The 14,462-nt window shown below is 43.3% G+C and overlaps 1 protein-coding gene across 1 annotated transcript; it reads right to left on the bottom strand.

Moving 5' to 3' along the window:
- Window positions 1-1,302: 1,302 nt before the first annotated feature.
- On the bottom strand, window positions 1,303-12,413 carry ASB4 (ankyrin repeat and SOCS box containing 4). Its single transcript, XM_030498907.1, has 5 exons — window positions 12,200-12,413; window positions 8,196-8,495; window positions 4,916-5,406; window positions 3,132-3,245; window positions 1,303-1,491 (listed from the first exon to the last, which is right to left on the bottom strand). The coding sequence occupies exons 1-5, from the start codon at window positions 12,411-12,413 to the stop codon at window positions 1,303-1,305; spliced, it is 1,308 nt and encodes a 435-aa protein (XP_030354767.1).
- Window positions 12,414-14,462: the final 2,049 nt, after the last annotated feature.

Raw genomic sequence — 14,462 nt, 5'->3', positions numbered from 1 at the left:
GCCCTGAATTGTCAGGGTCTAAAAAAAAGTGGAACAGCCCAGATTGATTGTATCAAACTAAAAAAGGGAAGAAGAATGGGGTTTATCTGTAGGTCAGATCGCACACTTGCCTTTGATACGGGATACTTGGTGTGTGAACTGCCACTGCCCTGCATTTCATGCTCCTGGACTGGAGACAGTAGCTTGGTCAAGAGTAAAGTTTTCCTGCTGAGCAGGGAAACAAGCTCTGGCAGGTCCAAAAGCCTACCAGGACTGCAAATCAGAGGGAAAGGCAAGTTGTCACAGCACACAACACATCTGCATCTTGGGAACACCTTCCAGTTAAGGTGGTATTCCTCTCACCTCCACTTAGTTACCCAAAAATAGGGTGTATAGTCCATGTTAGCAGGCTAGGTTCCTTTTAAAGTCAATGAAGAGAAGGATTCATATTCTTCCTAAATCCAATCCAACACCATTCTGAGGGACATATGGATGGGTATAAGTACAGCTGTGCAGATTGCAGGAGCAAGTCCATTCTACCTGTTTCTTGACATCAGGATGTGAATTTATCATCAGTCACAGTGAGAGTAGAAACAGAGACAGCATCTGCTACAAGCTACCCAAGCATGAATATCAACATACAGAAATTTCAGTGCTGCCTATTTCAGTCCTATTCACATACTATGATTGATAATGGAAAAAATTCTACCACTAAAAAGGGTATTATTATGACAAAGCTTTAAAAGATACAGACAGGTGTAGTGAACAGTGAACTACATTTGAATTGAATTGAGAGCCAATCCACAGGAAAATATGGAAATTACTGAAATCCTGTCTGTGGTCACAATTCAAAGCAGTTTGCCCATGTCCTTCTGGGAAAACATTTCCATGGCTCTAATAAATGCTCTATTTTTTTACAATATCCTTTCTAATTACAATGAAACAGTATCAAAGGTTGTGCAGATTCAATCTAATGCTATCTAGCAGGCAGTGGAATAAATACCAAAGGAAGCAGCAGCTTCATTTAAGCCAGGCTGAATAAAGCGTGGAAGTATGTGTTCCTGCGTTTGTTTGGAGCACGGGCCTTTCCAGCTCTGCCTTCCCCAGCACAACCGGCAGCCTGCAGCTGCGATTCCTCAGTGCAGGGAAAGAGAGCAGCTCCAAGTCCGAGGAGAGCCAGTAAACCCCAGCCCAGCTTCAGGCTGGCCTGCGACTGTCAAAAGTGAAGGGCTGTCAAAAGTCAGGGTTGTGCCTGGATCTCCAGCACCCCACAGAGGCACAAGGATCCAGGAAGGGAAACGCCAGTGCCCCCTCTGCTGCAGCTCAGTAGATGATTCCTTCTGGTTCCAGCAGCAAGTACTTCTTCATGGACAGGGGGATGGAGAGCAAGGGAACGCTTCGGTGGCACCTTTCTGACAGTATTGCCCTAATCGCACATCTGCATAAATGCATGAGCGACCGTGGTGAATTGCTGCACACAGTGAACAGAGAGTCATAGAAATTCTTGTGCCGCTGTAAAAGAACACAAGCGTGTTTTAGGGCAATGATGCTGTTTTCCTTCCCTCCCTTTCCCCTGCCCACATGCAGCCCTTGGCAGAACAAGGTAAAAAGCACAACTGTCGTGCCCCTTGGAGGCACATCAAGCACTAGGGACTTGGTTTAGCCAAAAGCCTGCACAAAATTCTTATGCTTGCCTCAAAGATTTAGCGTGAAGTTAAAGACCACGATGAAATCTTCAGGTTTGGTACATCTTAAAGCCACCAGTTGGAGGTGGGGGTTCCTCTGTGGTGTTAGTCCTGACCTGAACGCTCAGGGTAAGTGCATGTGGATGAGTTAATCCTCTAAACCTCACTGTGGGCAGCGAGGCAGCGTAATGCCAGTGTTACCAATGAGTTCTCTGGGGCTGTGAATGGCAAAATACTTTTGGTGTTACTCGTCACCCCAGCAGCCTTTTAGATTAAATAAAATTGCATTCCCACAAGGAGAAAAGTGCAGATGCTTGCAAATGATGTTGAAATAAAAGCAACAAACAGTAAATACGTGTGACTATGTGTGACTTGATCTTATTTTATAATCTTGCTGCTTGACAGATCTGGTTACACATATTTTCTGATACACTGTATGAATGGAAAAGTACAAATTTGTGTCAACAAAGTTTTCTTCAATTTCATGTCAAATTCAGCAAATAGCTTTGGCAACTAAAATGAAAATCTCAACAAAGAAATAGAGCAACTGTGGACTTTTCCAAATAGGAATGTTCCAATATTTCAGATTAATTTTTTTGTTTGAAGACAAATTCTTCTTATTGTTGTTGTAATTAAGGTAAAAACAAGACATTTAACTTTCAATTTTGTGTTCGCCCAAATGATTTCTTTTTTCTTTTCTTCCCTTTTTTTTTTTTTTTAAAATAATTCTGACCCCCAAAAATCTCATAGTTCCTCGGCTACCTAAGTCTGCATTATAATATGGATGGAGTTCCCTAAACATTACTAGTGATGTATAGCAGTTATTGGTACATTTAACTTCAGCACTGATTCAAAAATTTTGAAAAAGCCCAGTATTAATAAAAAACTAGGTTTAAGCTGGAATATTGGCACTATGAGGATTTCTGAATTAAAGGGATAATTATGTCAAAGTGTGCAGTTTATCCCACAATTTTGCCTTTTGACAACATCTTTTCCTCTTTGATCTCTTATTTTTCATTTAAATTCTCCCTTGTATTTGCAGCTAACCAATCCTGCTTACAAAACCCAACCCATGCAACAGAACCTAAAGATACATGGTCATGCCCATGTATCTTTAAAATACTTTTAAAGCATTTGCTGATTTAAAAAAAATATAAATATACAGATCAGAAGAAAGACCAACGACAGCCAGAACCTTTGCACTTGCTGAGTGCAGGACAGGTGAGCTCCTGCTGCACTCCTGACAGAGGCTTCCATAGAATAATGTTGCAATGAAAATTTCTCAAAAATACATCTCTTGTGAGTGAGTGATATGCTTTTCTCAAGTGAGTGATATTAAATGAGGAAGTCCTGAATCCTCTAAGATGCTCTTCTCTTCAAAGGCATTCTCACTTTTCTGTGGCGGGATATGGAGAATGCAAATAACAAGCTTGGATTTTACTTGGTTACAACTCATTAAGAGCTTACCTCAAAGACGTCGTCAGGTATGGCTGCTTTCCACTTTGATGTTGATTTGATATGTTCATAAGTATTGACAACAACCTCCACAGCTCTGGGGTGGGAATGACAGGCTTGTAGCACCTGTAGGCAGGATGGATAGAGACTGTGAGTACCACCAAGGAGCTGGGACCAGCCTGGATGCTTGGCACTGTGCAGTGGCATACTGAGGCCGACACTGCTGAAGAATTACAAGCAGTTAAGGTTGGAGATACGAAAGACACAAGCCCTGTCTACACTAAGTGCAAGTACAGCAAGAAACCCCAGGCTAGCCCTCAGTGGAGCTGTACACACCCCAGTTTAACACCATAGAGAAGTACTGGCTTAGTTCTCCGGAGCAGCATAGCTTGCTGACAGTGTGCCCTTTATCACCCAGATCTGGAGATAACTTGTTCATATCTGGGTTGAGAGACTCAACACCAGGCAAAGCCATGCACAAAGTCCTTGCTTCAGGTCATGCCGCACGGGAACAGAAAAAAATCCCATCATATGAATTAAAAATGCATTGTTACAGGAAAATTTAATAGAAGGCTGGGAGATAACACAGCTCAGAAGTAAGGCTTCCAAGCCACATGAGGCCCTGAGGCAACTGCTCTGCCCAGTAATTTTAGCTCAGAAGGAAAAAAACCTGTAAATCTATTGTCACTCAGACTCAGGGAATATCAGTTTGCATTCACACCATATGATGCACAATTTTGTCTGACGTGGTCACCAGGCTTTCACAAACAAAACTGTAGAATATCCCTCTGGGATAAATATCATCCTGCATATTTTACAGATAGGCAAATGATGGTTTGGAAGGGACATCCACTCCATACAACAGGAGAAAGGTGGCAGCAGGAAGAGGATACCCCTGACCTGGTTCTCAGACAAGCTCTAGGGGACTAAGCATTGCGCTGTTACAGATGGGGCAGCTCATACTGCACTTAAGAGGGCACAACCAGAAGTCTGGTGTTTTATTCAAAGGTTTCTGGTTGCTCAGCTTGTTAAAACTTTACATATGCAGTGGAGGAGCTGCAAAATGTTGCTCAGGGCACTGGAAAATAGACAATAAGTCCTGACTTGGGCAAGCTTGCTTAGTTGCCTTGATATCAGAGTGTCAGATACTTCTGTCAGTGCCTTGGGCTTTGCAGATATTTAGAAATTCTCTGGGAGGGATCCTGAAGTTCATTTTATTTTTTTTTCATCTTTTTCATCAACTGTGAGCCCAGGCTCATCATTTTCCTTTGATTTCTGATATTTCCTGGGAATAAGCCAAAGCTTTACTGAAATCCATTTGATTTTGAATAGATTTTAATAGACTTTTAAAAGTCAGATGTGACAAACTGAATCAGCTAGTCCAATCTCCAGTCTTTGGTAGACGCCATGAAATATGTATTTTGTATAACCCAGTTAAGCCTGTGTGGAGCCTGGAGGTTTGACAAAGGCGTGTAGGTTTTCTGAAATGAGAAAGTGAATCAGCTCTAAAAAATTAGGATTGAACGGGCATTTAGAGTTTGGGATTTCAGGTTGGTTAAGAATAAAAATGGGATCTGGGTCTTGTTTCTGGCATTAGCAACTATAATTTCACGTCAGTTAAATGATACCACTCTTACAACAGGTTGGCTCACAAGGTTTTGAGCATTCTGGGCCCCAGTTTACAGGACTCCAGCAAATCCAGATAGCACCAAACCCTGAAGTTTAGATCTCTCATCACATTCCTGTTGAAGACATCACCTCTCTCCATATCCCTACTGTTCAAAGTCATCCTTAACCTTGTGGAATTGCAGAGGATATATCCTAGCTGCTCCGTGGTTCAGTAGCAGCTGGTAGCAGATGTCAGGTTGGGCAGCTGGCCGCACAGATGTCACTTTTATGATATACTGTAGGGGTGCACAGCCATTGACATCCATGATGTTTGCTTCTGCTCCTGCCTCCAGCAGCATATGCAGCAGGACATGATCACAGTTCCAGGCGGCTTTGTGGAGAGGTGATTTGAAATCCTCATCACGAGTATTCACTTCAGCTTTATAGTCTAAGAGCATCCGACAGATGAGGTGATGATCCGGGCTGTATATCTGATCCTTATAGTGAAGGGCCCAATAGGCGGCACAGGCCAGGGGAGTCTCCATGTAGGCATTGAGAGCATCAATTTGTGCTCCTTGTTCCATGTAAAGGGCCACGAGCTCTGGGACACCCAAACGTGCAACGATGTGCAGAGGAGTCTCCTCATCTTGGTTGTTTGTTTTTATGTTCACGTTTGCTCCTGCCAAAGAAAGATGATGGGAAAAAATGAAGGCAATGAAATCCTGGTTTGGCCATCTCTCTGCTTGAGCCCTGCTACCCAAGGAGAAGGTGAGGGTGGGCAACTGGCAGGAAAGACACGCATGGAAATGCATATAGCTATTAAGCCTCCAGGAAAACATTAACTTCAGGTTCCTGGGTCCAGCTTCAGATGTGATAACTTGGTCCCGAGCTGGCAGAAGACCTTATCTGAACATTCTATTTTGGAGCTGCATGCTGGTCCAAATCTCTGTGCAAAGTGTTTATTTCCCCTACGAATTAAGAACTAAGGCAAAAAGAAGACCTTTACTTCCTGCTCCAGAGCTCTGCTCTATACCGTGAGCACACTTCCTGCAGCACCTCAGTAACTGCATACCTGGAACAAAGGACATTTTATGGTAGACCCGTAGATGATGTAAAAACCCCATTGCCGAGGTCCCCATGTTTGGTCTACTCCTGTTTCCCAGCGGCTCGCGGTGGGGGGCACTGGTAGGACCACGGTGCCTGTGCCGAGCGGCTGCCGCAGCTGAGCCAACAGCACCATCTGCTGAGCACTGCGGCGGGGCCCGGCCGCTGCCGTCGCTCCCAGCTGCCTGCCGCAGGTCTTAAGAAACGCAAATCACTGCAGGAATAGTCAGAGAATCACAAAACGGTTTGGGTTGGAAGGGACCTTAAAGATCATCTAGTTTCAACCCCCCTGCCATGGACAGGGACACCTTCCACTAGACCAGGTTGCTCAAAGCCCTGCCCAACCTGGCCTTGAACACTGCCAGGGATGGGGCATCCTGTAACACGGAACAGGGCTTATTAGGAAAGAGGGAAAGCTGTTGAGAGCCCATTCCCCAGAGCAAAGCAGGACCATCGGCAGTGTAGAGCAGCAGCAGGGCTGGAAGGCTGGAGGGGGGTGATGGGCTTCTTCCAAGGTGGAGGGTGCTGAAAGTGACAAGGCAGACAAGGGCTCCTTCAACATGCGACCCTGGCAAACTGTCAATAATGTACTTATGCAAAAGCAAGTGCACGCTGTGTGGCCAGCCCTCTTCTCTCCAGGCTCATGAAACCCCTTACATACCCAAACTTACACTAAGACTAAGGACTGGGAGGAAGGAAGAGGAGTCAGTCAGAAATTACATCTGGGCCGGAAAACCTGAGTGCTAATGATGTTAAACCATGTTGAGTGTTAAGTCATGTTAGATGTCCATGACAGTATTGGCAATCTAAGTTTTGAGGTGGTAAACGAACATGGGATCAGTTTTGCTTGGCTGGGAGTTGCCCAAACCAGAAGTGGTTAAACTACATTTACCCGAATTGACCCAGTGTGACACCACAGAGTGGACATGGCAGGATGGCACATGTGTCTTGGAGACTTTGGTGCAGGGACATTAACCAAAACCCTGGCTTTGGCTGTTGGGTCGTGCTACCATGTGAACATGCACTCTGCCACATTGTGCTCCAGACCTTTCCCATTTTGTTTGGAGTCTCTATATGTAGCTCTTATGGAAATTCAAGTTTACTGAGTGCTTTGGGATGAAGGGTGGCTTGTAAAGTATTATTATTCTGTTGCTGATGGGTGGGTGGAGAAAGCCTATAGAATACATCCTTTCATTTGCATTCATCATATGCTACAATTTATAAGAGTACATTTGACTTTTAAGCTTTTCCATGGTAGAAAATTCAACTCCTGCTGTCAGGACTGTTTGCTTTGGGCAGGATACAACTTGGCAGCATTTATTTTCCTTTCTACCAAACAAAATAATATGTATCCTTCCAGCAGAAGAAAAGTGATGTGGTTATTCATTTGGGACTGCAGATTGCCTTGCCCACAAAGCATACTTTGAGGCTCTGCATCTCAGGAAAAGCTTTCAATAACAACACATGTAGCAAAAAACCCCAAAACAAAACCATTTGTATTTGCCAAGGCACAGTGTGATAAATAGGGAAATCTCTCTGTTTGTAACTCAAGACTTGAATTGCCTGACTTTGCTGTACCTTTTATGACTGTCTTTTACTATGTCCTGAGTCAGCAACCTTTTGTTAAGGAAATAGTGTGAGAGACCAATATATTTAGAAAGGAATTACATGTATTCACAGCTTCATTTGTTCTGGATGACCAGCAGTGCAACGTATCTTACTTTGGGAAAACAAAAATCTTATATATATTAGCCTTTTTTGTTTTTTCTGTAATCCCTGCACAGATGGAGGAGTTTCAGTGGCTGCTAACAACTGAAAAGACAGTATGAAAAGCTGCGTCCAGTTTCTCAAGGCCAGGTCTCAAAAAACCAAGTGGTTGGAATAATTTTACTGAAATATATATTATATATATAATTATATTTATTTTTTACTGAAATGAGAGAAGGAAATTTGAACAAGAAAGAACAGGAGAGGGGCACACTTTCATGTGAAAACACCTCAGTAGTAAACCTAAATGAAAAAGACAGGGCAAAAATAGAGAAATAGAAACTCCCTGATTCAGAGGAGCTCTTCTTGAGGGACTGACTGGGCAGTGGGCTGGAGGCACTGAATAGGAAATGATCCTGGAGTAAGGGCTGGTGGCCGGGGAGAGGTAAGGAGAAATGGGGTGAGGAATTAGAATGGGAGAAACTTCCTCCGATCAGAGAGATGGAGAAAGGGAGTCTGAGATGAAGACATGGGTCAGCTGTAGATGGAAGGGATAACTACAGATGTACTTTGACAAATTGGCTCCTAAGAGAAAGCACAGATCATGCCCACCATCTCTCGCCATGCCACAAGAGATGCTCCAGAGCTTTACCTTACCTCTCAAAATGAGCTGCTGGGCACAAGGCATGGATGTTCGTGTCGTACAGAAGTGCAAGGGCGCCAGCCCACTCATTGAAAAGCAGTTCAGCTTAGCTCCATGGTTGCAAAGGATCTTGAGACACTCAACATTTGCCATTTCACATGCTATGTGGATTGCAGCTTTTCCATTGGGCCGGCAGTTGATTGTAGCTTTGTGATTGAGGAGGACCAAAAGACTCTCCAGATGTCCATACATGACAGCTAGATGAAGCCCAGTTGCCCAGGATATTTTCAGTTTGTAGCTAGGCAGCCAGTACCCTATGCAAAGCAAAAATGTGTTACCATCCTTGGCACAGGCTTGACTTTGGGCTATCCACCTACTGAGAATAATTGAGGGAGAAGGAAAAGTTGGAGTTTTGCTTTAATTTACTGTAATTTCAGCAGCTACAGCTTAGTGCGCACAAGGTTCTCTCAAGAAGAACTTCATTTTCATTAAGCACTTTTATTATGTGTGCCAAATAGCCTGCCATCTGGGGAATAATTCCCATATAGGTGTACTCTGAAGGCAACTTTTGTTTTTCTTGTGACCTGTGTAAACTGGGGGGAAAAAAAAAAGGATGCTTAGAGGATTTGAAATGCCACCACCTAAAAAATATGGGGGAAATGGGATCTTCAGCTTGCCAATAGCTGAACAAAGGTGGCATTGGAATAAGAAGGCATCATTTACTTAGGCCAGTGACTCAACATATAGCTCATCCTACAGTTTCTGCGTGGGAGATGGCAGGATCTTGCATGTCAGGAGCTGGATTCACACCTCCAGTGATGTATTGCACACAGATGATCCCTGGCAATGTGGCTGCAGCTGTATCACAGACCTCCTGCCAAGTACTGCCCCTGAGGAGCATGGAGTGAGGAGTTTGGATGCTGATTTAAATTAGGTTGAAGAGCCAAATAGAAGCAGTGACACTTTAGCACGAAATTTGGCTTACAAATGTTTGGATTTTTCTTTTTACTTACAAACAGGTGTAAGACCAAATAACACTTAAATATTTGTTCCAAAAATAGGACTACATGCTTAATGACTGCACAGAGACAGTCTCAGAAGTGATTACTATAATCATTTGTTTAAAAGAAAGTAAACCACAATAATAATGTGCAGAAGGGCAGGAGAAATCTAAAAGTTCTTCTTTTCTCTCTCTCTTCTGATGTTTTTTTTAGATACAGCAGCTGCATCTTAGCTAGAATGTGCCTATAAAATTTTCTAGGTTTGATTTATCTGTTTCTCCTTGGACAAGTGCCTCGTTGAATACTGCTACCATGTAAAAGACAGAAAAAAAAATACTGAAGATGTATAATGAGCTCAAATTAATTCAGACCCTCATTTTTGAATCTCTAGTTGTATATAGTTTTTCAACCTTAATGTCTTATAAGTACAGTTTTTACAGTGTTCATGTATGCTTTATTAGACAGAAGATGGAGAAGAAGGAAAGAGGTAGATCGAAACAAAGTGCTGTTGGAAAGGAGAAACTTGGCTTAAAGGTTTTCTTCCCTCCCAGTTAAATTGCAGGTACATTCTGAGGTAGATGCCAGTAATGCAGTTCTTGTATGCCTCTGAAAAATGCTGTATTTCCACTGAAAGGTTACAGATATAACATCAGCTGTACATCCTGCTCTGGCATGGATGCAATGACTTGTTCCTGGTCAATAGTAATAATAAAATAATAAATAATAATAAATAATAACATTATAATAAATGAAATGGAAATAAAATATAAGTATAAATAATAAATAATAATAAAATAAAATATAATAATAAAATAATAATAATAAGCATTTATTGCTACCAGTGTGTGAGATGTTGGGGTGAGAAACTGTCTATAGACCATGGCATCCACTCTAGGACTAAATTTTGGGGACTGCCAAAGCCAGTCCCCAAGGAACCCATGCTGTGAATGGCAACAGCAGGCAGTTCTGAGGCACCTGAGTGCCCAAGCAGGGTGACAGGCTCCTCTGCAGCCACTCAACCCCCTCTCAACCCACTGACTATGCAGCTTATGCTGGCAACTCCAGTAAGACAACCTTTCCATCATATGCCCCCAAACTGGGCACAAAGTAGGTGGGCTATATCCCAAAATCTACACATATAGCAGAACAAGTCTCTTGAATCACCTCTCTATCTGAATTTACATGTACTATTCCCCCTTGTTACCAGCAAGCTGTGGAGCATTGCTAGCTTATCCCTCACGGAGCTGGGCCTTACATTTATGGCCAGATGTGAGCCATAACAGCAGGAAAGTGGTCCTTATAAGCCAAGTTATCGCTTTATATAGCTACAATGTTCCTGCCAGAGACCACCATTTATTTCCTTTGCCTGTGCTGGTACAGGTGAGCTGTGTTGTGACATGCTGAGGGAGCATCTCTTATGTCCTCTGCCCAAACCTGCAGACATCTCTGAGACCAGAGGGACAGGGACCAGGCACTGAGCAGGAAGCAGACATGGGCTCCAAGGAAGGTCTCATTCAGCTTGCCTGTTTCTTTGGTTAGAAACACAAAGAAGCCATGGTGCATGCAAGATCAGTGTTCTTGAGAGCTCTCAGCCTCTTCGGAAGAGAGGAAGCAAAGCCAGTCTGTCACCTATGGCATCTCTTGTCCACTTCATTCCTTAAGGGCTATGGCAAAGCTCCAGCTGTCTGAATGGTAAGAAGGTAGGGATTAATTGTTAATACCCATTTCCTCCTCAAGGAAATTCCCTTCTCATATCACATTTATCTAGGATTCAGAATAAAAATAAAACTTGCACGAGACTCGATATAGTGTCTCTTGCCTTTCAGACAAAATGAATACACTGCTGTGATTTAGGCCATACAGTGCATTTACCTCTCTACTTTTTCAAAAAAGGAGAGACTTCTCCAAAAGAGACAGGTTAATGCTTATAGTCAAATGATCTACAATTAAAAACTGTGCATTCATCCTGTAGTCTCAAACCACAATGAGAATGCATCTCAGCCTGCTGAGGACAGAAGAAAAGGTCTTTTAAGATATATTCATCACTGCGTGGCTTAGTTCAGACACTGTCACCAAGGGAAGTACATTGTTACTGCATCATCCTCACCCTAATGAAATCAAAAGAACAAGAGCCATCATTAAGTTAGAGGTAAACACAGAAAAGGAGAAGAGGTGGGATTCTGTCCCTTCTTTATGTCACAGAAAAGAAAGTGCATTTGCTGTGCTGCTGGCACTGGGGGTATTTATCTTCACATATGATTAACTTCTGGCAGAGGCTGATCATTACTGTATTCTACTCTGCTAGCAAGTAGGTAATGAGGTATGTTGATTTTAGCAGAGAGCAAACTTGGTTTATTGCTTTAAATTGTAAGTGTTTGGAAACTCAACCAGTGTCTGGCTGAGAACTGGTTTGGGGTTTCTACACTCCAAAACAGATGTCTTTCCTGGTTGTGTTTTTCCAGATGATTTTTCTGTTTTGATAGATTAGTACATCCTCATTTTCTGTCAGTTTGAAAAACAAACCTCCTCCCCTCCAGCAACATCCAAGGTCCACAGGGTTTCCTTCCCTCTCCAGAGCTAGGGAGAACTCACTGTACTACTACTATAAATTGAAAATGGAAGACACTGAATTTTTATGTTTCTAAATGGTCTGTATATGTGACTGGCTACATGCAAGAAATGAATATACTACACCTGGCCTGCATGTGTCTATTCTGGGCTTTTCAACCGAGTTCTCTGTGAAAAAATAGCAAAGGACTCCTCTTTCCAGATTCCCCTGGAGCTGCAGCAGCTGCCTCAGTGGCACAGAGGCTCAGGCTGCTCTCTGGCCTGCCCTCCAAGAAGCCCAACACGCACAGCTGATAAGCTCCCCTGCTGCGGTGACTGCAGCTGTATGAGCCTACTGAGACATTACTGCCTGTGAATCAGCTTACTCTGTAGCGTCAGGAGAGAGAAAAGTTTCTTTAAAATCACTCAAACCCACTTACTTCCTGGCTGGTGAATGCTGCCACATTTACCTTGTTTGTAGGATGCCAGAATCAGGTTTTCATCTTCCACTTCAAACACCGTGTCCACGTCTATTTTCTTTTGGCTCAAGAGCTCTTCCAGTGTTTCAAAGTCATTGCTCTTCAGGGCTTCAAGAAAAGCCTTTTTCACCAACTTTGCAGCTGCAGCTCGAGTAACTGTCCCCTCCATATTATCTTCCTCCTTGTATGTCTCCTCTAGATCCATTTCCAAACGTATTTGTGCTGTGAAGAGGGGTACACTGAGGTCCCTATAGCACAGTTGCATGCTGAAGTTCCCAAAGACCTGAAGGTAATTTTATCACTCAGTCATGCTGATCTGCTTGTTCTATTTATATAAGGAGCAAAATGCCACTCTTGGATATCACCACACTCTTTTTATGAAAGCGAGGACAGACACACTAGCAATAACACCAAAATAAGAGTTATCTCCGTGGGCTTTATACACATTAAGCTTCATTAAACCACATGGTTACCCTCTGCTCCTGACATACACTTACATTAAAAGGCATTAGTCCTGGGTGTTGTTTCTCAGCTGGAGAAGCACTCACATTTCCTTTCATAGTTACCATTGCTGATTTATTGACTGCAATGGAATGTGATGGTCTGCCTGCAGATGCCTCTTAACTAGTGCATTTCAGAAAAAAGAAATTAAATAAAATCCCCCTGGCACTCTTCCTGTGGGAGGTAGCACGCTCTTCCCCAAGACAGCATTCCACGTGCTGGTCCTGGTTTCATTCTTCCAGCCAGCAGGCAGGGCTCCACAGGAGCTCCCCACAGGTCTCACAGGTACCCTGATCTGTAAAGACCCCAGGGATCATCATGCTGATCTAGCCTGCTCGCCTTACTACCCTGAGCAACAGGATTTCCTTAGTTTTGCTCAGGGGTCACAAGCAGTGTTCCTAGGAAGGAGAAACGCTGGGATGAGGGGCTGCAGAGCTGTACAGCCATGTTATGGGGTGGAGGATCTCACACACTGCAGGGGGCTTACATATGAATTAATTCAGGTGCAAGCACAGGAGGCTGCATGGGTCCACAGGCTCTTCTCCTTCCTCTGCCCAACCTTCATCTAAACTGAGATCTTCTCCCTCATAACCCCATCACCTTCTGAACACTTCCCCTTCCCTCCCTTTTCCTGCTGTTTTCACCAATCCTGTCTTGTGTTAACAGTAGTCTGTGAAGACACAAATCCACACGCAGCTAGCATGAGCTTCTGCCATGTGTCACATACAAGTGGTCCACACCTGCACCCACCTGGGCTGCTAGATGAGACCATAGCTAGAAGGAGACTATCAATCTTTGATTTAAATCACCCAACAAAGCAGATGCTACTGCAACTGTTAAGAAGAAAATTACATATTTATCCTTCCTGGGAGTTTGGCTGCCAAGTGGGCTGATGGGGAAAAGTTAGCCACGTAATACTGGGAGTCAGAGCAAACTGTGTGTTCCTAGGGTTTCCAGGGGCCAGGCTTCTTGGGCAGCCCCATGAGGATGTGCAAGTCTCCTGTCCATGGAAATGCACACTAGCTCTGTCCTAGAACCAGTGTTCAGCAAATGTGACTCCACTTCATGCTTTAAAAAAAAGTGTTAATGCTAGTCTGGCATAAGCAAGAGGGACAAGATTTGAACTGCAGATCTTACAGGCTTCTTGTGATCTGCACTTTTTTCTTAAACCACTAAATTCCTGAAAAGTCAGGGGTGCAGAAAGCACTGATATGTGGCTGCAAACAATCATTCACCTCAGGTACACTTTTTGATTTGAAATGGACTAGCTATTCATCTATCACCTTTATAAATAGTATTAGATGACACAAGGACATTCAATCTAGCTGAAAGGATCATGCCAGTACATCCCATGCTGTCTGCTGCTCGAACGTTGAGATGCACAAGCATGTTGCTGTAACAAATTACTGTACATCTGCTGATCCATTCCACTTGCTCTTGGTTGACAAGCAAGGTGAAGGAATTTGTGATGTCTTGGCCCTCAGTGAAAGAGAAAGCTGATTAAAATTACCTTACATTCATCACGTTCCAAAAGCATGCACAGGAACAGCACCTCAGACCAGATGACGAGCACTACGACTTGCTCACCTTTAGCAATTTGCAAGGCCCTGGTCTGACTCACTGAATTCTTTTTCTAACTTTAATGAGCTTAAAAGAGAGAAAAGAAACAATCGTAGATATCTTTATAGTTAGTGTTTTCCTGTAAGCTGCATTTGGGTCTAATCTTGAAAAACATACTCACATGAGTGCACTA

This window comes from Strigops habroptila, chromosome 1 (genome assembly GCF_004027225.2).
Source record: "Strigops habroptila isolate Jane chromosome 1, bStrHab1.2.pri, whole genome shotgun sequence".
Lineage (NCBI taxonomy): Eukaryota > Metazoa > Chordata > Aves > Psittaciformes > Psittacidae > Strigops > Strigops habroptila.
The sequence above is the reverse complement of the archived record's forward strand: the minus strand, read 5'-3'. Positions and strand labels throughout refer to the sequence as shown.

What these genes read in the sequence shown, in the direction of transcription:
- ASB4 (XM_030498907.1), bottom strand. Translation starts at nt 12,413, where the DNA reads ATGGATCTAGAGGAGACATACAAGGAGGAAGATAATATGGAGGGGACA. An exon ending in ATCCTCTGCAATTCCACAAG is followed by an intron (nt 3,246 to 4,915) that starts GTTAAGGATGAC and finishes TCCTGCCTACAG; the next exon opens with GTGCTACAAGCCTGTCATTC. An exon ending in TACCTGACGACGTCTTTGAG is followed by an intron (nt 1,492 to 3,131) that starts GTAAGCTCTTAA and finishes GTTCTTTTACAG; the next exon opens with CGGCACAAGAATTTCTATGA.